The 25,823-nt window shown below is 43.2% G+C and overlaps 1 protein-coding gene across 1 annotated transcript in view; it reads left to right on the forward strand.

Moving 5' to 3' along the window:
* kcnn3 (potassium intermediate/small conductance calcium-activated channel, subfamily N, member 3) overlaps positions 1-17,994 on the forward strand; it is a 42,645-nt gene extending 24,651 nt beyond the window's left edge. The window contains 5 exon segments of the mRNA XM_084026810.1: positions 1,446-1,587; positions 5,990-6,100; positions 12,759-12,886; positions 14,151-14,220; positions 14,997-17,994. Of these exon segments, the coding sequence (XP_083882936.1) occupies positions 1,446-1,587; positions 5,990-6,100; positions 12,759-12,886; positions 14,151-14,220; positions 14,997-15,401 (856 nt within the window). The 3' untranslated portion in view covers positions 15,402-17,994.
* Positions 17,995-25,823: the final 7,829 nt, after the last annotated feature.

A 25,823-nucleotide genomic window follows, 5' to 3' on the forward strand; every position in this document is an offset into this window, starting at 1 on the left:
ACAGGATGCAAACATACATTTTTATTTACATTTTTTAAATTAATTATTAATAATTACTATTATTATTGTTTATTATTATGTATAGTATAATGTATGTATATATATATACACACATACATTGTATATATCTTGTTTTCTATTTATCTAACTTTATTTATTAAGATTTGTTTTATATTTCACTAAAAGTGTGTCTCATCGGTGACTGAATAAAAATAATATAAGTCATTCTAGTATGTTAAAGTCACATTTTAATATTTTAATGATTATCAGGACTTATACTATTTGATTATTATATTTATATATATTTATATTTATTTATGGCTGAGCTAACTGGGATGTCAAATGTTCATATATAAGCCCAGTTTCCACTAAATGTCTGAGCATCAAGCTCATCTCATCCAAGCCAGAAACTTGAGGTCCATTTGTTGCATTCTCTCTGACCTTTCAGATGAATCTCTATCAATGAATGATTTTGTAAGTAAATATAATAAATAAATACATTGTAGCTCAGCATTACAACTGTCATTATGAGTTTTATTTAAATCTACATCCATGAGAGTTGTTGACAAGTACAGTGATTTATACTTAAACGTACACAGCTATATGACAATGTGTTGTTCCCGTCCTTTTAATACCTTGCAGATTGTATTGTTGATATTTCTTCACAGGGTTATGTCCTGAAAGCTCTTCTACATACACAGATAGACATATAGATATATTGGACTGAAATACTTGCACCAGCTGGAGGTGCAGACTGGAGATTTCTCTCTGTTATTGAGACAGACTGGTTCAATCTGTAAATGAAATTGTCTTTATGAGTTCTAATCAGATTTAATGAATGATGTGATGTTATTGATGTAAGATCAAGTGAAAAGCAGGAAGTGGCCGTGCCTTTCGTGACTTTCGTGATGGAGATAATCATGGAAATATGGTCAAAATTAGAAGCCTCATTGCCTGGCTGCTGGGAAGCCGTTGGTTGGTGTACATCCAAGTTTAATTGGCATTTACACTCCTTTCCAAACCATATTATCGAAGGAAAACACATATGAGATGCAATTAAACTGCTTCCAAAAAGATGCAAATTTGAGAATTTAGCGAGTGTGTCCCTTCAGGCCGGAGAATAGAGTGAAAATCTACCTTTTGCCAACACTCAAGGCTATAATTTACGTTATTTGTGTTTTTGAGACAACAACTATCTGCACCGGGTTGGGTTGCTATGGCAACAGTGTTGTGCATAGGGCAGGAATGATGGTGGCGAGTGCCTCTGTTTATATGATGTGTTCAGTGTCAGGCAAAAGAAAAGAAGGGCACCTGTATGAGGTGTGACGCCCACATTTGCAGACGGGACCAGTGAGCCAGTTGTTGTGTTGTTTTCTTTGTTTTTATTTCTATATTTTTCTATTGACTGACTTTGTCCTCTGAACACGGACGGTGTTTCTCTTCAGATATCACGACGCCCAGGATGTGACCAGTAACTTCCTGGGAGCCATGTGGCTTATCTCCATCACGTTCCTGTCCATCGGCTACGGAGACATGGTTCCTCACACTTACTGTGGCAAAGGAGTCTGTCTGCTCACAGGAATCATGGTCAGTACCCCCTCCTACCCCCCCCCCCCCCCCACCCCACCCCTCCCCTTGGCGCTGCCCTTGTCTTGTTCAAAGGTCAGCAGATTAGAGAGCATGCTGTCATTTGTGAGAGAAATTCTGCCATTTGTGTAATTTGGGCAATCCTCCTTGAATTAGCCTTCATCTGTGCTTCTGTGTGTTTTGGATGTGTAGGCGTGCAAACCACATTAGGGGTCTGTGTGTGTGTGTGTGTGTGTGTGTGTGTGTGTGTGTGTGTGTGTGTGTGTGTGTGTGTGTGTGTGTGTGTGTGTGTGTGTGTGTGTGTGTGTGTGTGTGTTATTCCCCTGTCTGTCCTCATTGCATAATGAAGGTCCCACCTTTCAGTGTGCCATGTCCTCCCACTCTCTCTCTTTCTCTCTCATTCTATTTATCCCTCCATCACTTCTCCTCTCCGTCCGTCTCTCCTTCCCTCAGGCCATGTGTTTATTTCGATCTGCCGTCCATCTGTTAGCATCAGTGTTTAAGCTGCTCCTCTGTTTGCATCACTTCACAGGTGTTCTTCTCTCCTCAAACGATTCATTTCTTTACATCTTTGTCTCGTGTCGCTCGCCCATCTTCTTCATTTCTACTATCCTTTCGTTTCAGGAAATAAACACAGGTTTATGGAACGATTTGATCATCAATACTACTCATCTTTATCCATGTTATCATTTTAACATACGCTGTTCTGTTAAAAAAAAGAAATTATTGTAATTTCAATAACAAGAAAATTCATTTTCTTCTCTTTTAAATGGCTCAATAGCTAAATGTCAAGTACATTAAATGACATGTCCGAATAAGACTGATGGATTTAGCTGATTCTTTAGAAGGTCAGGAAAGAAAAAATAGAGCTCAAAATCTGATGCTAAAGAGTTCCCTGGTAATACTTGTCATAGTGCACCACATGTTTAGTGTTTAGAGTACAGTGAGTAATAGAAGAGTGTGAGGCTAAAGAGATGAAAGTCGCTGCACAGCCGGTGTCCTGAGTCGGGGATAACGCAGCTTTTAAACCAAACGATGTAATCCCATTACGTTTCTGAATTACAATGCATTAAGCACTACATTATCAACGTGTTCCTCAAAATGACATTCCTGCAAAAAAGATGAGGGAGCCTGCATGAGATATTATATGTCATATTTCATTAACTGCCATGGGTTTGGCATTTTTATGACAGGCTTTAATACTGGTGTAGCTGATCTTGTTAAATCGAATGGAAAAATAAAGGATGCTCATACAAAAGAAGAACACTAAACATTTGAAGCATCCCTAAACTGTCCTCAGATCAGTGGACACGGTAAGATGTGATAATGTGCCCACTAGAGTTTCATAAAGATAAGATGCAGTTTAATGGCCGCCGGATGATGGGACAACAAATCACAAAGCCCTCAGAATAACTCTCAAAATCAGAAGCCCGTCAATATTTGTCCACAACAAGTAGCTTACGTCACTTGACATGATTACCAGTGTCCTTCTGGAAGTAGGTCTCAGCGGGGGAATCATACGCGGGTCACATATACATGATTTGGGTGTCTGTATTTCTCACTGTGTCCGTCCAGCCGCTCTTTATTTGCCAGCTCACTTACTTTCTTCAACGTGTGAATAAACACAGTCATGCAACAAAGACACACATTTGCTGGGGTGAATCACACAATCAGGTTTTTTTAGTGTACGACTCATTGTAATGGAACACAGTGACACAAAAGGGGGGCGGATGCAGAGCGTCCCGAGCCCGCTGTTACACACCGCATCCTCCACACCACACTGACACAGCGTGACATGCACTCTTCATGAGACTCCCACACACACTCTCCTCCGCTGTCACACAAACACACTCTCCTCTGGTTTATTTTAATGGATCATCAGAGAAGGAGCGAGGATGCAGGTAGAAGGTGAGGCTTGTATGGGGGAGGGTGACCGGGGGAGACCGGGGGCAGCAGGTCGTGGGAAAGCAGAGAGCAGGGAGTGAAGTGATTTTTTTTATTTTTTTTTTAAAGGAGTAAAAGGTCGAGGACGGGGAACAGGATTACTTTTTTTTTCTTGCACGAGAATTATTGTAATGTGTTTCTTTAGGAGAAATTCTAGCTATTGTTACTATGACAACACATGAAGGCCAATAGTGTTGGAATATACCACTGCCCCGAGGCTATCTGGGGGTGTGCCAGGTGTTAGTGTGCATGTGTGTGTGTTGGTCGTCGTGGGTGGAAGGATGGCGGGAGGGTACATCTTCTCTTTATTTGCATATCTATATCTTCATTCACATATATTAGTATGCATTTTACTCCCACCCAGCATTAATGAGCAGCATGCACATATTACATATAGGGTTTATAACACATGATGATGTAGTTGCATATTTAAGTGCATTTGTATGTATTTGTCACCCATAACTGGTGTTTATACAGATAATGGTTGACAATATAATGAAACAGCTACAAATTGTATAAAATATGGCATCAAAGGTATGAATTTTAACAAATACTGTGTATCAATAAACACATAGATTGTCTTATATCTGCGTGCAGCTACATTATAGCATGTCGTTCATCAGCTGTTTGCTTATAAAGGACAAGCGGGGTCAGGGGTCAAAGCAAAGTGAATGCAGCCTATGCTGTAGTTCTGGACGTCAGGTTAAAGTGATGTAGAGTATCTGCAACTTCAACCCCGTTTTGTGCTCCTGTCAGCCTCTAATTGCTTGTATTGTGCGCTCTAATTGAACACATTAAATGTCACGTTTCTTTGCGCGTTGAACATCTTCCTCTCTTTCCTCTGTGCGTTCCTGTTGGGGAAACTACTCTCCTCTGCCTGGAGCTCAAACAGATGCGGGTTTTGCTCAGAAGCACAGATCGGTGCTTTCCTCTCTGACAGCTCCGTAGGTTGGTCGCTCTGCAGCGGAGGAAGTGAGGGGAAACACCCGGGCACATGAAACAGATCCAGCAGCGGAGCCATCGGCAGCTGTGTCACTCTGCGGAGATTGCACGGGGAACCCTGCTGAAATCAAATGGATGCAGGCGAATACACAAACAAACGCTCTAGCATGCATGAGCATACACACCTACTAGGCTGTCATGGCAAACCAATCAGCACCCCGCTGTTTGTGGCCGACGGTTCTGAACGCGCACGCACAGTTGGATACGCGGACACCGCGCCGCACGTGCACGCGCTGTAGCGATTCGTCGGGCGCTCGTTTTCCCTAAAGCACAGACATACGAACGCTCCGAGGGTTTTCCATCGGCCTTTGTCATATTTTATTCATAGTTTTGTGAATAAACACAAACAGAGTGGATGAGTGTATAGACGTGGGCACTAATGCCTGTTTGTGTGTTACATTTTCCTGAACCCAGCCAACGTTATTTTTGGAAAAACCTGTGTTATTGTTCAAGAGTTGTGTGATGAAGTCCTGGCCGTCTCCAACACGCTTCAAAACTCCTATCTTTTATTCTCTCTCTCTCTCTCTCTCTCTCTCTCTCTCTCTCTCTCTCTCTCTCTCTCTCTCTCTCTCTCTCTCCCTACATTTTCATTAAACATCCTTAATCTTCATTCGGTACTTATCAGGAGATATGTGACCTCATTAACATCGCCTTCTTCTCCATCTCTCTCCTCCGTGCACACATCCTCTCCTCCAACCACCCTCCGTGTTTCCTTCCCTTCCTCCGTTTGTATTTACTCATAGCTTTGCGCTCTCTTTATCTCTTCCCTCTAGACGCCTGCCCCCTTCACAGGGACCTGTGAGCACTCAACAGCCCCACTGAAAACAGTGTCTAATCTGAAAGTTAATTAAGTCTGTCTTCCTCCCCGTGTTCCTGCTCCTCTTCTCCTCTCAAGCATGTCTTTCTGGTTGAGAGACTGCTGTCACTCTCCCCCAAATGAATTCACCGTATGTCCCGTGTGGCTGGAGCTGGAATACAGACAAACCGGTCTGCGTTTCATACTTTTACACCTCCTGCAGGCCTCGAGCCTCCGGTGACAGGAGAAGACTGACACCGTGTAATTCAGATTGGCAGCATCCAATTAAATGAAATTTGGTGGTGTCAATCTTCGATGTGTTTTTTCGTCTATAAGGGGGATATTTTTTGCGGCTCCATGTAGAGGCGATAGAGAAGGGATCTCACACCAGATGGATCGGAAGTGAAAATAGACTTGGCTTGCTGCTCAACATGAGGAAACGTGGATCTGGAACGGAGCTTTCCCTCTTAATCTTCTCCTCTCTCCCATTCACTTCTCCTTCTGTCATGCGAATGCCTTCCTCATATTTTTCCTCGTTCCCTTCCGTCATCTGGGCTAATTCCCATAAAAGCCCCCGATTTACCAATTCCTCCTCTTAACTGACTGACTGCACTGTCTTTTCCTCCTCTCTCCCTCCCCTGCCCTCCCCTCCCCCCTCAGGGTGCGGGCTGTACAGCTCTGGTGGTTGCCGTGGTAGCCAGGAAGCTGGAGCTGACCAAGGCCGAGAAACACGTACACAACTTCATGATGGACACGCAACTCACCAAGAGGGTGCGTATGCTCGTGGTGTGAATGAGTGTGACAATGACTTCAAGAAAACAAACACACATCTTGTTCAGCACGGTGACACGCAGACAGAACTGCATTCAGAAAAATAGGGTTTTATGTGTCATCGTCCTCTGGCTGAGTTATACTCTATTTTCCGGGAAGAGACGGTGTTGAGAGGCCAAATGAGCTGTCCTTTTCGCTGCCCCTCCTTCACGCTCCACGACTGCTACAAAACGGCCTGTATTGTGACAAGGTGTTTGAGTGAGTGAGTGAAGGCAATAAAAGGTTGCCTCTTTCTCACTCTCTGCTCTGTTCTGCTCCCTCACTTACCATCTGTCCCTATTTTACCATCTTTTTCCTCCCACGTGGCCTCCCCTCCGCCTCCTCTCTCCTCTGACATTTGCCTCTCTTACAGTAAATCCCTCTCTCTCACTCTTTCTGTCACCTCTCCTCCCTCCTTTGCCCTCTCCTTTCTTTCATCCTTGCCTCCTCCCCTCCATCTCTCACTCCCTCCCTCCTCCGGTCCTTTTCAATTTTTCATACAGTTGAAAGTTCCAAGTTTTAAAAATAGCTCCCATATCAAATATGTAGGGTACATTATGGCAGCAGGGTATCTGGGTGACTGAACGTGGTCGGGTTATCAATCATTTCAGTGTACATCAAGCATCAACAGAGAAGCTGTTTGGTTTGCCTCGTCTTCCTGCAGGCTCCGGCCAGGTCAACCTGAGTGTGTTCACACAGTGTCTAACACCTGAACAGTGTGTGTGTGTGTGTGTGTGTGTGTGTTTTATTAATGCTAGCTATGATGGGTCAGTCAATCCACAAGTTTTATCCAGACTGTATATCTCAGCAATTATGGGATGGACTACCATGATATTGATTATGGTAGTATTATATAAATTCTAACACGCTATCATGCTAAAGCCAGATGGTGCGCATAAACAATGATCAGCATGTTAACATCGTCATCATGAGTGTATTTTAGCATTGAGCTCAAAACGTGTTTTAGGTGCATTAAAGCCAGGATGGTTTAGTTGTGTCACTCTGGCTGCTTGTCGTGACTGTAAATATGTACAAAAGATCAGCCTCGCACTAATTTGTAATCTTTTTGTGTAAATTTTGTTGCTGAACACATAGGCTATGTGGGTAAATAACATTCTAATTCGTTTTTTTTTAATTACTCAAGCTATTCTGAAATATTTCCATGTGCCCCGTGGCAACTTGTAGAAATATTTGTAATGGAAAATAATATTATTTGTACCTTTTTTTTATAAATAATTACAATGATATAGCTCAAACAGATGCTTATCACCCCTAGATGAAGGAGAAGAACATACTTTAAATTTTTAATTGAACGTCCTCCTCAATCAAACAAACCACTTCCTTAACAAAGCCAGTCATCAAGTAAGGGAGGCGCCATACGTCGGTTTCATTCAGCACAATGCTGCCCGCTGACAACTCCTTCAAAGGGTTTCCGTTTACGCCGTGATAATTGTCTCCTGTCCTCTATTACTGAGAGAGCCGTGATTGAAGCTGTTGTACGCACGTTGATTTACATGGCTGGGGCCATTTTCTGCCATATCGTCGTAACAAGAGAATATAACCACTCAAGGCTTTATCATGAATAATGCAATGACAGACTTTGCATTCTGCCGGGATTGTATGTACTCTCACACACACACACACATACACACACTCACTCACACAAACAGACACAAAAGCACACCCACTGGCTTTGTACATCTGTGAAATAGCGTTTCCTTCTGATTGAAGGATTACCAGGAATGTCAATTAAGTACCAATGAGTGTGGCTTTTAGCCAGATTTCAGTAGGCTAATGCCTGTTTGATTCCACTTCCTTCACCTGTGTAAGAAAAGTGCTGGGTGTGGTTGAACAGATTCCAAAAAACTGCAAGATTACCTCCTCAAGACATCTGTGTACGGCACGGATCACTTAAGTTCAAACGTGTGTGGTATTTTTAATACTCTCTGACACGTACTTCGGCATACTTCAAAAATATTTAACTTTCCATCATTTGCGTGTTCTCTGCTTTCATCTCCGGATCAGACTTTTAGATGCGCCCGACCAGGCTCCAAATCTTGAAACGGTGTGTGTGGTGCAGAGGACCTCATCACCTTATCAAGGAGGAGGATGTGATTTAAAATCACCATTCAAAGTTCATTGCACAGGGTTCATTTCCATGTGTTCACTGAAGTGAAGTCTCCCTTGGTCAGGATTAATACAGATGTTAATTACTTATCAACTTGGCTGGTTAACGTGGCCCTGAAGTCGGCCGTGTGTGAGGGCTGGAGTTTGTTGTCGGGCAGAGAGAGTGTGTTTAAAAGACTGTGTCGGTTCATTCAGAGCACTGCTGAACGTCTGTGTGGTCAGAACATTCAGAGCACTGTCCACGCTGATAAACACTTACTGTAGTCGGTGGAGTGGCGTGTCCTTCCTTTTGATTGCGCTACAATGTCAATTAAGCGCCATTCACTGAAGTCATCAGCCAAGCGGCCGTGTGAATACGGCTGTTTCTGAGGTCAGTTCTTTGGATTCAAGCCGTTTCAGTCACGTTGGAAAATATTATCATTCAACAATTGGTGCTCTGAACGTGTATTCTGTTTCCAATCTGGGCGTTTGGTTAGAAACAGAGCACTTTTAGAAGTCCCTGTGGCATCTTTTGCACTTCGCCCTCTCTGAATATTCAGAGTGCACTCTGGGCTCCGGCCAAGGAGGAGGTGCTGCTATGCCTTCCAATGTTGATACACCATTAGCCAAATGGGAGCAATCTAACCCCCCAAAAGGTTTCTACTGAGCTAGCTTTCACTCCACACAGTAAAAATAACTTTTCCTACAGCCTTATAATTCCCACGAGGCCAGATGGATCATTATTAGTATTAGTGTGGACGTATCAGCGACAAAAAATTCATTTGACACTCAGCATTTACACATCTCTAACGGTTCTTTTCCTTTTGAACTCTTCTTTCTCATGGAGCCCTGCCTCGATCTGACCTCATTCAGGAGACACACTCACATGCAGAAAATACACTTAAGTGGGAGCCGGTTAATCTGAACATCATGCTTTGAATGATTTGTTTTGTGTCGACCTCGTGTCATTGTACCCGTTAGGGGAAGGTCAGAACAGGTAAGGCCGAGTCGCTGTGGCACACTGATGAGGTGGGAGGTGGTTGCCACGGTAATTGGTCTGTTTGTTTATGTTTTCTGCTCCGTGTATCTCCAGCACCATAGCATTTAATTAGACTACTGATTGCATACATAGGTCATCAAGACTCCTGGGTTGGAAGGGTCAGGCGGCTTTTCCTCCGATGTAAGAAAACTGTCTCCATCACGACGGAGAATGAAGGGAAAAATCCAGGATTTCCTTTTTTCAGTACAAGCAACAAATGAAGTGTTGGAGTTCTGATTTTTTTTTTTTTTTTCGCTTTCCATGTGGTTGTCTGTATGACATTTCTAAAATAATCTTTTTATATGTACTGATTGATTTATACCACACAATGTGTCAACAGCCACCCAACATGCAGAGATGTGGGAACTCCTCGTCTTAACAGATTTCTCATGTACTTGCCATAAGGTTTGCTGAGTAGGGGAGCAACCAGAACAGGTCTTTGACCCAAACCAGCCATATGGCACCAACGTTGCCCAAGTGCCTGCCATATGGTCCAGGAATAGCTGCTGCTGCTGCTGCTGCTGCTGGTGTCATTGGTTTCTGTTGGGGTATTGTTAGCGCCTCATGTTGGGGGGTTTGTAAATTAAGTATTCCTAGTTTCTACTTTTTACACCCAGGAGGAGAGAGATAGAAACATAAAGATGGTGGTGGGTAATAAAACAGTGAGATATTATCAGTTGCAGTATCATTTGCAATGATTCCCCACCATTGAAATTAAGGGTGAAGCTTCAGCAGCATCTGATTAAATGGCTGGAAGTACGGCTTGCATTGATTGAGACACGTTGGAAGTTTGTGCAGAAACCGCAGCAGAAACCGGCTACAGACACAAGATGCCATCATTCATCTCATTTCACTCAGCCTGCAGTGGTTAATCAACTATAAATACGTTTTGACATGTCAATTAACCAATGGGCCTGTAGATATCAGGGTTATTGAATGTGCTCTTCAGTAACCTGATTTAAAAAAGAGAAATAAGACGTAATCCAGGCAAATACATTTCACCAATGTTTGGTTGCAAATATCCTCTTTGTAAGGGACCGTTATTTATTTTAAGACCCACCGGAGGGATTTTTGGACCTCTGATCACTTTATGCATAACCATCCATTTTCCATTTTCTACCGCTTATCCTGTATTTAGGGTCACGGGGGGGCTGGAGCCGATCCCAGCTGTCATTGGGCGAAGGCAGGGTACACCCTGGACAGGACGCCAGTCTATCACAGGGCCAACATGTAGAGACAAACAACCATTCACACTCACATTCACACCTACGGGCAATTTAGAGTCACCAATCAACCTATCCCCATCCTGCATGTCTTTGGACTGTGGGAGGAAGCCGGAGAACCCGGAGAGAACCCACGCTTACACGGGGAGAACATGCAAACTCCACACAGAAGGAACCTGGGGCCGACCCGGAGATCGAACCCAGGACCCTCTTGCTGTGAGGCGAGAGTGCTACCCACTACATCACCGTGCAGCTCCCTTTATGCATAATCCCCCCGGTGATATAATTTATATCACCGGGGGGGTTTATATATAATGACCCTGTCTAAAATAACTTAATATAAAAATATACCCCCATTTTCCTCCAGTGGCCCATTCCATAAATACCAGACGGCCCCTAATCGGTTCTGATTTAACATTTTATGTTAAAGCATTTTTTAAAGATGCAAGACTACCGTCAAGATATTAGCACTGATGTTGGTTTATAGTGCTGTAAGCCCACCAACAACATGTCTTCATTTTGGTGCTGCCTCTTTGGGATCAGTGACTGTCCTTACTACATGCATCTGTAATCCCATTGATACACATTGGGAGATGAGGCTCAGAGGGAGAAACACAGGATAGAGGCTTTAACCTCATGCTGCAGCCCTAGCTTTACATCCAAATCACATTGGTCATGGCATGGGAACCGAAATGATATCATATTTTTGTATTAATTTTATTGGGTTTTCTCACATTAGATTTGCATACTACATTTGAATATCTTGTATCTGCAAACAGGCTGTAAAAAGGTTAGAATGACTAAGTTTGTAATGCTAACTGTCATTAAGAGTGACTGGTAACATGAGGCTCAACTCCCTTGAGGGGTTCTATATATGATCTAGTATGTTGGATTGGCTCTTTTTGGTTTGACTTCCTCCGTGTCATTGAAAACACATCTGCAAGGCCCAAGGCCTCCTACTCTCTTCATCTGTGGCCAATAGTGTGTGTTTGTCTGCATATGTTTATGTGGAGGCGTGCATGTGTGTGTGAGCAGTCCTTGACTGCAGTGGATAGGTGCTGATTAGCCAAGCTGCCGGGGTCTTTTGTGCTCCTCAGACGGGGGTATAATTGTTCTTTGTTCAGTGCTCAGCATCGCTTTGAAGTCTCTCATTCAATTTATGTCCTTACAGATTCTCTCCCTCTCTTCTCTCTACTCTATGGTATCCACTCGTGCTATTGCCGAATGTCAGACCCCTGTGTTGTAATTATATAGCAACCTATAGAGATGCACAGTATGAAACATAGTGGATCAGATATGGATATAGATGCAGCTGAATCCTGATCCTGACTGATTTTGAATGAGTCTTAAATCACTGCAATCTCCCATTCAGATGGTACAAAGTAAAACCAACTGAAGCCTTTGTCTGACAGCAAACTGGAGAAAAAGAAACATTTTGCTATTAACTCTGATGCTTCTCAGGCGTTCTATGAGATATTTCTCTAATATGTCTCTCCTGCAGGGATGAGGTTGTCTTTGACAGCTAGTTTAAGAGCAGCGACTCGTGCCACCATTGTTTCTTTGAGTTGTTCTAATTAAATGGAAGATCACTGGTTTTAATGAACGACGCTGGTAGTGTAGTGAATTACTTCCAACCATCCGAGTTAGTCTAACATACCATGTGGCATATTGGCAGACCGAGAGAGGAGAGAAGCGTGTGTCGGAGACTCCTGTTGGTTCTCATTGCTAAGTCTCCCTAAGGAGGAAGCTGTTTATGTGCACATGAAAAGCAAGCAAGCGGAGTGTGTGGAGAAAGAGGGAGAATGAGGGCAGCCTCTGAGAAGAAAAAGATGGGATGGTTTTTTTTTCTTTGTAGGGAAACAATGGAGATTGGAGGAGAAAAGAGAGAGGGTTAACCTGTTTGAAAGAAAACAGGGCTAGGCCCCAGAGAACAGGCTGGGCCCAAGAGAACCAGGCTGGGCTCCAGAGAACAGGGCTGGGGCCACAGTGAAGCGGGGCAGGAGCCACAAAAAAATGGGGCTGGGCCCAGAGAGAACAGGGCTAGGGCCACAAAAAAAATGGCGCTGGGCCCAGAGAGAACAGGGCTAGGGCCACGAAATGAAACAGGAGGGGGGGAGCATACCCTGTTCTCATTGTATTTCAGACAGGTTTGCCCAACCCTGTTCTCTGTTCTCAAACCTGTTGCCTGCTTCAGTTGCCAAGGGTTACCTGTTGCTAATGTACGGTGTTTATGTGCATTGTGTGCGAGCAGATAAAGAATGCAGCGGCTAACGTGCTGAGGGAAACCTGGCTCATCTACAAACACACCAAGCTGATGAAGAAGATCGACCACTGCAGAGTCCGCAAACACCAGCGGAAGTTCCTCCAGGCTATACATCAGTGAGACCACACCTTACATCCTCACACACACACACACACACACCCGCGTAAACGCACACTCAAAAACAAATACAGAAGCACATGCATACAACAGTGCTGCTGAAGCCTTTGATATCAGCTGTACTTTCTATCCACCCACAAGTTAGATCAACGCTGATAATCAGATAAAGTGCATGAATCCCCCCCCCCCCCCCCCCCCTCCCCCCCCCCCCCCCCCCCCCCCCCCCCCCCCACACACACACACACACACACATAATCTACTAAAGGGCAGGTTCACTCCAGGCAAATACAGCTGTGGCACTGGATAATCGCTGCACTGTGTACTATTAGAGACACTGTGATCAGCATCTCTTCTCAGAAGTGCTGTATAAGTTAATATTACACTAATGCATGCAGCAGAACTTAATCACGCCTTGTAATTAATTTCTTCCACGGCGTTGTTTAGTTAAATTTGCATGGCCACACAGCCACGAGTGATCTTTTTAAAGGTTGTTTTAGTGAAAGGCCGTCTAGCGTCACAATTAAGCATCCCTTTAATGTCGCTTGCTGCTTCTGATCTTGAGCGGCTCAGTCTAGACTCAAGAACATTAAACGTGTGCCTTCGAAAGCCGGAGTCAAGAGACCTAAGACTCTTTTAATTGTCTCATGGAACGGCTCATGGTGAAGCATGTGGACTTGGATGAGAGGCTGAGCATAGTAACGGGGCGGTTTTAGGGGGATATGAATGAATTTTCTGGTTCAATCCTGTCAGCGTAACAGGGGACGAGTAGGTGGAGGTGCAGCCTGATGAAGTCTGCACCACAGGGTTCCTTATATGAAAACACAGATTAGACCTTTACTTCACTAATTATTATTGTATTGAGAGTTGGCCACGTCCTATTTTTAATTGGACTAAAAAAAGACAATTTATTCATTTCATTTCATTTCGATTATTTCCCTATAGGCCTTATTCCCCTTAAGGTTGCTTAATATTTAAACTACCCTGTTCCCTTCAGCTTAAGATCTCAGACTCTAACATTAAACTGACCTATACTTTCACCCGCATTACAAAACTCCAGTGTTTCCAAGCACACTGTTTGTGCATTCAGACTCTAGCGACACACTGCAGGTAGAAATGAGGCTGAATTAGGCAAGGTGACCGCTCTGCAGCGTTGTTGTCTGGACCCGGAGGGATTAGCTCTCTGGACCAACCGCTGTGTATTCACCGGGTTTCAACTTTGTGTGTGTATTTATTGTGTGTGTGTGTGTGTGTATCTGTTTGCAGATTACGTAGTGTGAAAATGGAGCAGAGGAAACTCAGTGATCAGGCCAACACACTAGTGGACCTCTCAAAGGTGAGTCACACACACACACACACACACACACACACTTCACGGACACGTAACCATCACACAGGTAGGTAACTCATGGCTCACATGCCTTTGCCCCCCCTCCCCCCAAATATCCCACGACAATCCTCCTTTTCAGAGATGACCTGCCCGTTTCCATGGCTTTGTGTCTCCTAGCAACCGGAAAAAGTGTTAAAACAGGGATGACTGTGTGAGAGTGCGAGGAGGAAATGAGAGGAGGGAGGGGAGTGCTCATGTTTTTCTGTTACTGTGTGGGTGTCTGAAAGAGAATGTGTGTGTGTGTGTGAGTGTGTGTGAGTGTGCCTGTGTGTGTGTGAGTGTGTGTTTGTATCTAGGAGCAGTGCCTTTAGCACCAAATATTTTGCAATTATGCCATCTCAGTGACTCCATCTCAATTGGCCACTTGTGCGTTTACCATGGTTACGGAGACCAGGATGTGTGAGGCAGGGACATTTCATTCTCTCTTTCCTCTCTTTCTTCGCAATCAACCCACGTAAAGACTTCCCTCCAGCTTTTTCTTCATCCCAGCTTCTAGTCCCTCTTGCACATTTTTTCATCCTGTCTTACTCACTCCTCCCCAGCCTCAGGCTTGCCCTCTTTCAACTTTTACCTCACAATCTAACTCCTATGCTGTCTCTTCTTATTCAGTCCAAATACATTTTCCCTAAACCAGCTTTACTAAAGCAACCATCATAATACTCATTAAGTCATAGCAATCAGTCTCCCTTCTTCCAAGTGTCATCTCTCCTCTCCTCTCACAGATGCAGAGCGTCATGTATGAGCTCATGTCAGAGCTCAACGACCGCAGCGAGGACTTGGAGCGCCAGATGCTGTCCCTGGAGCAGCGGGTGGAGCAGCTCACCGCCGGCTTCAACACCCTGCCTGCCCACCTCTCAGCCACCCTCAGCGCCCAGCACGCCGCCCTGGTCCACTTGCTTCGAGAGAGGGATGGGAGAGGAGGTAGTGGAGGAGGTGCTGTGGTCCCACTGTCCCCAGCTGCATCTTTAACCACTGCTCCAGCGCCAGTTGCGCCAATCCAGGTCACACCTCCGGCAGGGCCCCCCTCCCAGGTCCCTATATTGGCCTTGGAGTCGCCCCCACCTCTGAGCCCAGAGGGGAGCCTGGAGGGCAGTCCCAACCCCAACATCTGCACTTCTAGCTGCTGAAGACGGCTCTGAGGAGTGGGAGGGGGGGGGGACTAAAGGAAAGGAAAAAGGAGGGAGGAGGAGAGACATGTGAGAGGTGATCCTCTGAAACGAACGCTCCATGAGGGAGGGTTGAAGACGGGACTGTGAGGAGAAATAATAGGATTAAGATGGAGGACCAGTATGAACGATGAGACATGTTAAGGACTTTGGGGCGCTATCCCTGACAAGGGAAGGAGAAGAATAATGGAGACTCTAAAAGGTGTGAGGGGGAGGAAGAATGTCAAGAGGGTGAGAAATGGAGGTAGAGAGGATGAGGGGAGGAGAGGAGGAGAAATAACGAGGAATAATTATATAAACTCAGAGCATCTAAATGGAATCCACTCCAATTACTTAAAAGGGCCTTTATTCTCTCTCTCTCTCTCTCTCTCTCTCTCTCTCTCTCTCTCTCTCTCTCTCTCTCTCTCTCTCTCTCTCTCTCTGTCTCTCTCTCTGTCTCTCTTCCTTTCCCCCTCTCCCAATCTCTCTCCCTTCATCAGGAATTAATGACCATGACTTTTTATCCTTATGATGTATTTTCTATCTGAATGCTAATTGTGTGTTAACGAGCATCCCTTTAACAGAAGGTCCGATCAATCTGACCATGATATATATTTAAAAAAAATACACTAGTGGCATGTACTGCACACACACACACACACACACACACAACTTATATTGACGCATCATCAACGCAATACAAGTTAACACAGCACAAACATACACCATCTTTCACGATGCAGGCCCTATTCACACACACAGAGACGGTGTGCACTAGCCCACCAGATGATACTAAGCCTATACTGCCAAGAACTCAATGCACAGTCAGTCTCCACAGAGCACTGCCAAGCAATGTAGACACGCTGTAAAAAACAAAGTTCATCCAAGCCACTTACCTTTGGTGGGTGTGAGCTCACCATAGTTGTGACATTTTTACCCACTCTGTCGGGGAGAATCATAAGCATTCACTGAATGACACAAATGACAGAAGAAGTTGAAATGAGTCACTGAGGGTCAGTGGTCATCATAACATCTGTTTGTGAGAAGGAAGACGGTTGCAGATGATAACATAACCGACGCAGCTACGACAGGACCTTATTACTGCGTTTATTGAGTCAAATATTGGGTTGAACTGATGTGTACGTGAACTTGTAGGTTTGCTGTACTCAAATTAGACTTTTGGTTTTGTTTAATTTGTTGACATTTCTAATCGGAGGGGGGGGGAAATTATAGTTGTATCAAGTGCATTAATACTGGAATGGTTGTTGGGAGAAAAAAATAGATTACAACACAGACATTTATTAAACTGGCATTTCAATCTGGTTGATTCATTTTGACTTTTCAAGACACAAACTTAATGCTCCGCGTTTGTTGAGTGCTCCGCCGAGCAGACGGCTAAAATACCAGTCAAAACATTCTCCATCAATAATAAATGATCTGCTTATTCTTTTACTTGTCCGAAGCCAGTGGAGTCAGATTGACTGGGATGCTGTGGTATCTATTGTTTTGCTTTAATTCTCTGAAAAATATTTATACTTACAATAACTAAAATATTGATTTTTACATTATTAATCAATTTAATAAAAAATGAAACAATTGTTTAGCTGTATGATTATAGGTTGATTTTAAGCTAATTGATATTTTTTCACAATGTAGGGTTGTGTCTTTGACCGTTAATGAAGGGAAGAAGACTTTACTTACTGCCATTCTTTTTCAAGGTTGCAGTCCCAAATCAACGCACTGTTATCATGAATGTATTCTGTGTAAAGAAATACACTCACACACTCTTGCTTGCTTGATCACTTAAACTGCCATGCAGACACAGGAACAGGCATCCACACACACACACACACACACACACACACACACAAAGATACACACACACCTCTACAACCAAAGTGCTCTCTCTTAAATGGACTTCAATAAGAGGCAGGGAATGCTGCTGTCACTGGGGACAAAAGATAGCAGGAGGCGTTGCAGATATCCTGACAATATTTCTGAGGGAATAACTGTGAAAATCTGGGTATGGACTTGTTACAGTGCTGTACATGAACTGCTCTTCACTGCTTTAAAACAGATCGAGGTGGACAATGGATGAACACAAGGGAACACAAATAAACCTTATAAAGGATAAATGGCCATGAAGGAACAGTTGCTTATGAAATGAATAAAACATAGAGAGATAAACTCAAGTATATCTGAGAGGGATTATAATGGTGTGATGAAAAGAGACGAGCCTACCCTTGCATAGGAGATAATATCGAAAACTGTCTTATAGCGACACGCTGTGGCCGGAATACTGAATTACATACGCTTGGAATATTGTATAGTATGCTGTTAACGAAATCTAGCTTTGTATTGCTTAGTCTTTTCTACCATTATGATTAAACGCAGTTATAGCTGATATCTAATATTACTAAACTATAGTATTCTTCTCATTCGTCATGACAATTATGATATATGTATTAACAATACGTTAAATAATTATGAACAAGGAAAGTGCCGTTTGGGGTTGAAATTATTTTGTAATTTTTATTTTATCAGAGAGAATTAATAAAGTATATATCTATAACATCACAGTTTCCATGTTTTCTGTGTCGCTGCTTTTTAATTTAAATGTTTTGTTTTATTTAATTTGGGGGTTGGTTTTATAGTGCGATGCTTTAGAAAACACTAATTGAACCAATTCATGCAGGACAGATGAGATATTATTTACACAGAATAATTACCATTTGGTCTCTCGGTGCTCTCACAAACAGGCTATTTTACTAACTTTGTCAGTCAATGATGGGCCTACTTTCTCATATCTCACTGTGAAACAGTTTTTCTCTCCGTGGCACCAACTCGCTGTGTTTATTCTGGGGTTTTCTTTTTGTTTGCTACAATGTTATGGATATTTAATTACCAAGTCTTTGTATTCACATTAGTGGGCAAAAAAAAAAAATCACATTGTTGGGACTCAGTCGTCGTTCAGTAGGTACGTCACTGATTTCCAGTTGCTCATCCTCTCGCGATATTTGGAGAAAGACTCAAGGACAGCGACGAGTAACGGGTGATAAAGTTAGCTTAAGTAGCCTAACTTTAACTAATATAAAGTGTAATATAATATATGTAATATAAAGTGAGTATATTGTGTTTTCTAAATATCCATTTAAATCATTGGGCGTTAAACTTGTGAAGTTTAGAGCTGAATATATTATACATTAGTTACTTAGCTAAGAAAGAAAACTGGATAAAGAAGGTTAAGTTAGTTAAGGTAGAAATCTTAAAATGAGGTAACGTTATGTTACCTTCACAACGGCCGTTTACGATGTTGCTAATGGTGAGTACCCTTATTAAGCAAAAAACACACTGCAAATGTCACTTTTGCAATAACCTAACCTTATTTAATCTGGCGTGAGTCAACGAGTCTCAAAATACATTTCTGAATTTCAGCAAAGACAGGAAAATGGAAAATGTTGAAATGTTAGGTAAACGTTAGCGTGTTCGCTACCCAGGGGGATGTCGTCAGAATCAGAAGTGAAATATGATCAGGTGTTAAGAGCAATGTTACTTCCTGTTGGCAAAGTAAACAAATAAAAAATGCTGTATTTGCTGGTGTCTGTCTGTCTGTCTCTGTGCTTGTGTAAACTTCAGGAAATCATTCAGACCTGTCCACGTCCAAGCCTCTGTCCAGGTCCAAGCCTGTGTCCAGGTCCGAGCCTGTGTCCACATACAAGCTTCTGTCCACGTCCAAGCCTCTGTCCACATACAAGCTTCTGTCCACGTCCAAGCCTCTGTCCACGTACAAGCTTCTGTCCACGTCCAAGCCTCTGTCCACGTCCAAACCTCTGTCCAGGTACAAGCCTCTGTCCACGTCAAAACCTGTGTCCACGTCCAAGCCTCTGTCCACGTCCAAGCTTCTGTCCACATCCAAGCCTCTGTCCACGTACAAGCCTGTCCACGTCCAAGCCTCTGTCCACGTCTAAACCTTTGTCCACGTCCAAGCCTCTGTCCACGTCCAAGCTTCTGTCCACGTCTAAAACTTTGTCCAATCATCCTTGATTCTAAGTGGACGTTTGTGCCAAATTAGTATAAATACCCTCAAGGCATTCTTAAGATAAGAAAATGGGATGGATGTGAGGTCACAGCGACTTTGACTTTTCACCACCCAAAATGTAATCAGTCCATCCTTGAGTCCAAGTGAATGTTTGTGCCAAATGTGTTTGAATAGTAGGGAGGGACAGATGACCTGAAAACCGAATGCCTCCAGCCACAGCTGTTCCCGGAGCAACAGTACATCGCATACAGCATATTGTTATAATCGCATTAGACTAAAAGTCAACGAGAATAATCAAATCTACTTTAAATGTATTCATATAAACCTTTTGTACTTGCATTTCCTACAATTGGCAGATATGTCACTCATACGACATACATACCATACATCATGGTCTAAAATATAAAGTCAACAATCAATTTATTGAGACCCTAACATCAACTTGTTAAGTACCCCCCTTATATTCAGGTCTCCTTACTCATAGGTGACAGTTGAGTCAAAGCTATTTGAATTGAACACCTTCCTATTAGTTCACACCAGTGTTCGTCCCCAAGGTGACCACACGCGCTAATCTTCTCAGGGTGTAAGTGCATTTACTTGAGCATGAAGGCAGTCACACAGCATCACACAACCTTGTAGGAAATGGATTTTTTTAATGAAAAAAAAGGCATCATATTGTGTGTTTAGCCCAGGGTGAAAATAAAACGGAGTAACAGGTGTGAAAGCCAGGAGGCCTGAGGCAGTGCTCTACCCAGGCCACAGCACGTACCCAGATGTGATGAGCTTGTTATCTGTGTTATTTACTGGCATGTGCTCTCCTTGCTCCCGGGGCGTTCATTATTTCTCTTGTGCTATGTGCATTTTCATGATTGGGTTTTAGAATTTTAAAACCATGGAAATGTCCGTAGCCTACTTTTTTTTTTTTACAATTTCGCTGCTTCTCTCTTTCTCTCCACCTGTATCTCTCTCTCTTTCTCTCTCCTTTTTTCAGGAAACCCATTTGGTCAGTCAGGATTGCTGTTTCAGGAGAAGATAACAAAGGACTCAGAGAAATGGAAATTAGGAGCTTTTTACTCATTCCAGCCAAATATAGCTGGAAGAATATGACTGCTAGAACATTACACAAGAACATTTTACAAAAAGCTAAACCAAGGAATGTCAAAGATGTAACACGTATGTAACACGTATGTAAAACGATTCATTTGTAGAATTGTGAACAAAGCCACATTTAGCAGGTTTTAAGACATTAACATTATTTAACATTATTTAACATTACCATGTTCATTAATCACAAGGCATGCAGGTCAATCCCAGGTCCACATGCTGAGTTAGATTCTGAACCCTAATTAGCCCAAATAATTAGGCCCTGGCTTCTGCACTGCACAGTCTCTCCTAACCACAGTGTAAATGGGTGAATCAGATTGTGATTTACTGTAAATGCAGTCTCTTTACTTTGAATAGGAGCATCAGGTGTTGTGTGTTCTATGTTGTCAATGAAATCAAACAATAATCACTTTATTTTCCTTATTTGGTGTTTTATGCTCTCCTTCCCTCTGACTCCCCAGATGTGACCTTGGTTTTACGGCTTACCAGTCACCTGTAGAGCAACACCAAGACAACTACAGTGATGCCATCAATGTGAACCAGGACACGGCTACTCTGCCTGCCGTCTAGAGAAGATTACACCGACCGTTTCGTACCCCAGTATCCATCTCTATCTATCTATCTATCTATCTATCTATCTATCTATCTATCTATCTATCTATCTATCTATCTATCTATCTATCTATCTATCTATCTATCTATCTATCTATCTATCTTTGTTATGGTTCTTGTGAATGTAATGGGAATTTTGGATGTTTGTACTTTATAATCAGAATATTTGTCAGGCCAGACGTCGATCCGCATCTACTCATCTGACTGTTATGCTATGACGAAAATGAATGCCTGTTTGTAGATGATATGAACATGAGGGCCACATTGACATAAGATAATTTCAGGACTATGACGGCTGTGTTCTGTAAATCTTGACCTTGCCTGTACATCTTGTCTTTGTAAGATAGGACATGATCCGTCCTTTGGTTCCTCCTCCTTAAAAGGGAGATTGTTGTTGGACTCAGGGTCGTTCCTGCTGATTCTGAACCTTTGCATCAGAAGGCAGGGGTGAACCTCCTCTGCAGATGAGAATACTTAGTGGAATAAACCTCGGAGAAAAAGCTGATCCTGGTTGTTGATCTTTATTGGGCAGATTCATTTTTCCACAACATGACCTACTGTACAGATATTTATTAGGAAACTGTTCAAAGACAATTATTCTTGCCTTAAGGTCGAATCATCCTCTCAGCTCTATTAAAGTGGCTGAATTATTTAAAATCCTTATCTCTAAACGATACCTCACTAAATAGAATTATTGCTGGAATGTCCTGAAGTCCTGTTTGACCACATCATTTCTGAAGAAGTGTGAACTCATGTGTGCATTCACACAAAGACTCGTGTGTTTTTTTCCAGGCCTGTTGATTCTGCTGACCTCCACGTGCCTTGCTGCCCTGTCTGCATGGTGGAGACATACTGTCTCATTGCCCTTAAAAACAGAGATCTAACCCCACACCCCTGTACTGGTGATGATGGCTTATGTGTTTTTTCATGCATGGGTTTGCACCTGTAGCTTTGTCAACTAAAGAAGAGGCAGGCAAATGGGTGCTGGATGTCGGCCATCATTATCACCTGGTCCTCCTGGTCCAGGATCGCGTGGTACACCTGTCAACTATAATGTTATCAACAATCGGCACAAATGTCACCAGGCTCCGTCAGCGGGAGACTGTTTCCATCGCAACCGGAGCTTTGATCTCTGACTCTTCTTTGTGCTGACGGCAGAGATGAGTGCCGGACTGGATGCCACTACCAACAAAAAGGTGTCTTGTGGAGATGTGTAGCTTTTCAACATTGTTGCCGGGGACGACACAAGCACACACTGTTGCTTACTGTCCCTCCTGTTTCATAACAGTAAAAACCTGAGTTCGCCGGGAAGTCGAAATCTAGGAACCCCCCTCTTGATGCCTTGATGCTGGTGTTTCCAAGGCAACCAGAGGGACAGATCTACCAACACAGGTCTGTACATGCATGAATATGTGTATTTATGTGTGGTGAGGGGGGATTGGAATCTGCATTGCATTAAAAGGATTTGTGTAATCATTGGATGTAAGTGTTCATGAATGTGTGTTTGTGTATATTAAGGTAGAAATGGGAAATTGGCATTGTGAGCTGATCGGAGTGACAGTGATGTTGCCATGGTGATGATGAAAGGAGAAATAATGGAGTTAAAGTTGGGTCTGACTGTGATTCACATAGTGGATACACTTAACCCTCAACACACCACCACGGGATAGGTGAGTGCATACACACACACACACACACACACACACACACACACACACACACACGAAGATGCTGAAAAAATGTTATTCATGCAAACAATAGCTAAATATTCACCTCTTGTGTGGTGGTGACACCTGCCCTGTCTACCCTTCACCGTCCACCTATTCCCTGTGTTTTTTGTGACTGCCTCTCCACATCTCCACCAGATCCCCTCTGACATTCCCTGCCTTTTGCAAGTCCCCTGACCCGGCTTCCCCCCTGCACACCTCCCACATTCTTTCACTTAGTCCCAGACTGGATTCTGTAAACCTGCCCATGTTTCCTTGTTTGTGGTAAACTATGTTGTTTTTTTATTTTGCCTGTTTGGACCGCCTTGATGAAGTTTCCATCAAAGTCCCTTAAAGGTCAACCTGCCATTCCTTTGTGTCTCCCTTACGCTACATGTACATGAACACTGACTTTGTCCAATTTCCCACTTCCTCCTAATTATGCACCTTTCTTCCCTTTCTCATCCGTCTGTATGTATCGAATCTCCTTCTCACTGAAGAGAGGAGACTACATACGACCATCATGCTGCCCAGTTTATCAGTGTTCCCTGCACTTGGAGAGAGGGGGCTGGGGCAGTTATGAAGGGCCCGCACAGCCCCAAGTAAGTCAAAGAGTTATGGATACACATCACCATCCCTCACTTAAATACTGCCATCCTCTCCTTTAGACGCCGAGACATTTTCATTTAATGTTCCCGCTTAAATAGTATCGGAAGGATTTCTACCTTTTCTGTTCAGTCCATTGGAGAATTGACTGGATTAGTAGGTTCTCTAACACTTACCCAATCGTGGGAGTAATATTGACATTCCATTAGCGATATTGGATAAAAAAAATATCCATGTGTGCGATTTGTTGGATTAACAGATCCGATTACAGGCTCTTAAATGTCTTCCTGATCCATTCCAGCTTTAGTTTAGTGTGCAGTCAGCTTCCTGGACATTAAAATCTAACACACCCTAACTGTAATGCAGTCCTTTCATTTTTTTTAATCAATAAATGTTTAATGTAGTTTTCTTATGACAGGACATACGGAGGTTGGCCAGCACCCAAACAGCAAAGTGGACTGCACATAATATTTATGACAAGGGGGTTTAATGAATGGGGATGATTTTTCAGAGAAATAATGTATACAGTTGGTGGAGGGCTTCACTTATGGTCCCAAAGGAGCTTCCTGCTGTTAGAGTAAATTCAGTCTTTTTTTCCCTTACCTAATGCATGAATTTTTCCCATTTTTGGTTATCAGCTGCATACTGTACATACATGTGTAAGTATTTGTAAACACTAACGATCAGGTTGCTGTGCAGGTATAGGCAGGGGGTCCAGGACATACCCCATCACCATCATCACAGAAATGGGCTGGTACACTATCAGCTCCATGGCAACACTGGCCGCCCACACTCCCCTCAGGCTGCGTTCAGGGGACGTGCCTTTATGTGAATGTGAGCGAGAAGGAGGAAGAGAGCAGAGGTTGTTAATTGATCTATTTTTCAGGCTGTTGAGTTGAATCGGAAAGGAGGGAGAGACGATGGGGGTTTTTAATGATGCCACAGGGGAGTTGTGCTCTGCCTGATCCCCTGACAGGACTTCTACTGTTGCCACTTCCACTGACAAAACTTGGCTACCTGTAACTCCTTTGCATACTATCCTCACAGCTGGGGCCAGGTGCCACTCATATATGTAATCATCAATTCACTCTTTCTTTTTCTCTGACTGTACTGCTCTCCTTCTTTAGGTATCTCTCTAGGTTCACGCCTCATTGTGTATGAAATAGGTCCCACGTTGTGGCATCTGGTGCCTTGTGGGATGATGTGGACAGGCCGATGCTGGAGACAGTCGGCCAATTAGAGTTTTTTTTTTTCACTTTGTTGTATGATGTGAAGCACTTTGAGTCTGCCTTGTGTATGAAATGTGCTATACAAATAAAGTTGCCTTGCCTTGCCTTCAACATCCAGGTGGGTTTCTGAAATGTGGTTCAAGTCAAATGAGATATTTTTAGAATCTTAGCTTTACTCCGCAGTTGTCTCTTGGCATCAGCACAACTTCAGACCCCTAACCGTTAGCCATCCACTTTTACATTACATGACCCCCCCCCCCCCCTTTCTCTACCTCCTTCCATCCCTGCCTGGTTACTGAAAAGTGATGTCGGTTTCCATAGCAATCGTCTGTGTCTGTATCAGAGGGGAGTTTCCTTCCACTGACTGGAAAGGATGCCGAGCAAAGGGAGTCACAAGAACACACGCATGCATGCATGCATTAGTAAAACTGTTGATTAGCAATCAGCGTATCATTCACACGGACTCTTTATTTTTAATGAGCTCTGAGAAAGCTGTTGATTGTGTGATTCCAACAGGAATAGGCTTACAAATTGGGTATTCAAATCAACTTGATGTCGTGGCTCATGATGTAATGTGAAAAAAATGTAAATCCAAAAATATTTCATCTGTTTTTTCATTCATACTGCTGTGGAGTATCCTTTCATGATTCTTTGGTGCCCGATGAATGCTATTAGGTAAGACGTATGAGGTAAATTGTGTGTGTGCTGTTTGGGTCTCTATGGGCTGCAGTGGTGCTCTCAGGAATGTAGGTCAGGTGGACCGGAGGTAAATTGTATTGTTGTGAGTGTGTTTGTGAGTTCCCTGTCTTCCACCAAATGCATGCATGGATAGATGTGAGGTTGCTATGACCCTGAGTAGGAATTAATGATCACAGACAATGGGCGAATAGAGTGGACGGATGGATGGATAAATGAAAGGAGCTAAACGGAACGTTTGCATCAGTTTAATACAGCACAGAGTAGCACAGGCATCCAGATTCATTTTACTGTACTGTGTCTGTACTTTTGAAACAGAAAGTATTAACTTGTTTTCTTTGTGTGGAAACTAAATATGTAAAAGTATACTCATCAAATGTTTGTTTTTATTGTTTTTTACAGGAAAAAATGG

Source organism: Eutrigla gurnardus, assembly GCF_963514095.1.
Source record: "Eutrigla gurnardus genome assembly, chromosome: 14".
NCBI classification, from domain to species: Eukaryota; Metazoa; Chordata; class Actinopteri; order Perciformes; family Triglidae; genus Eutrigla; species Eutrigla gurnardus.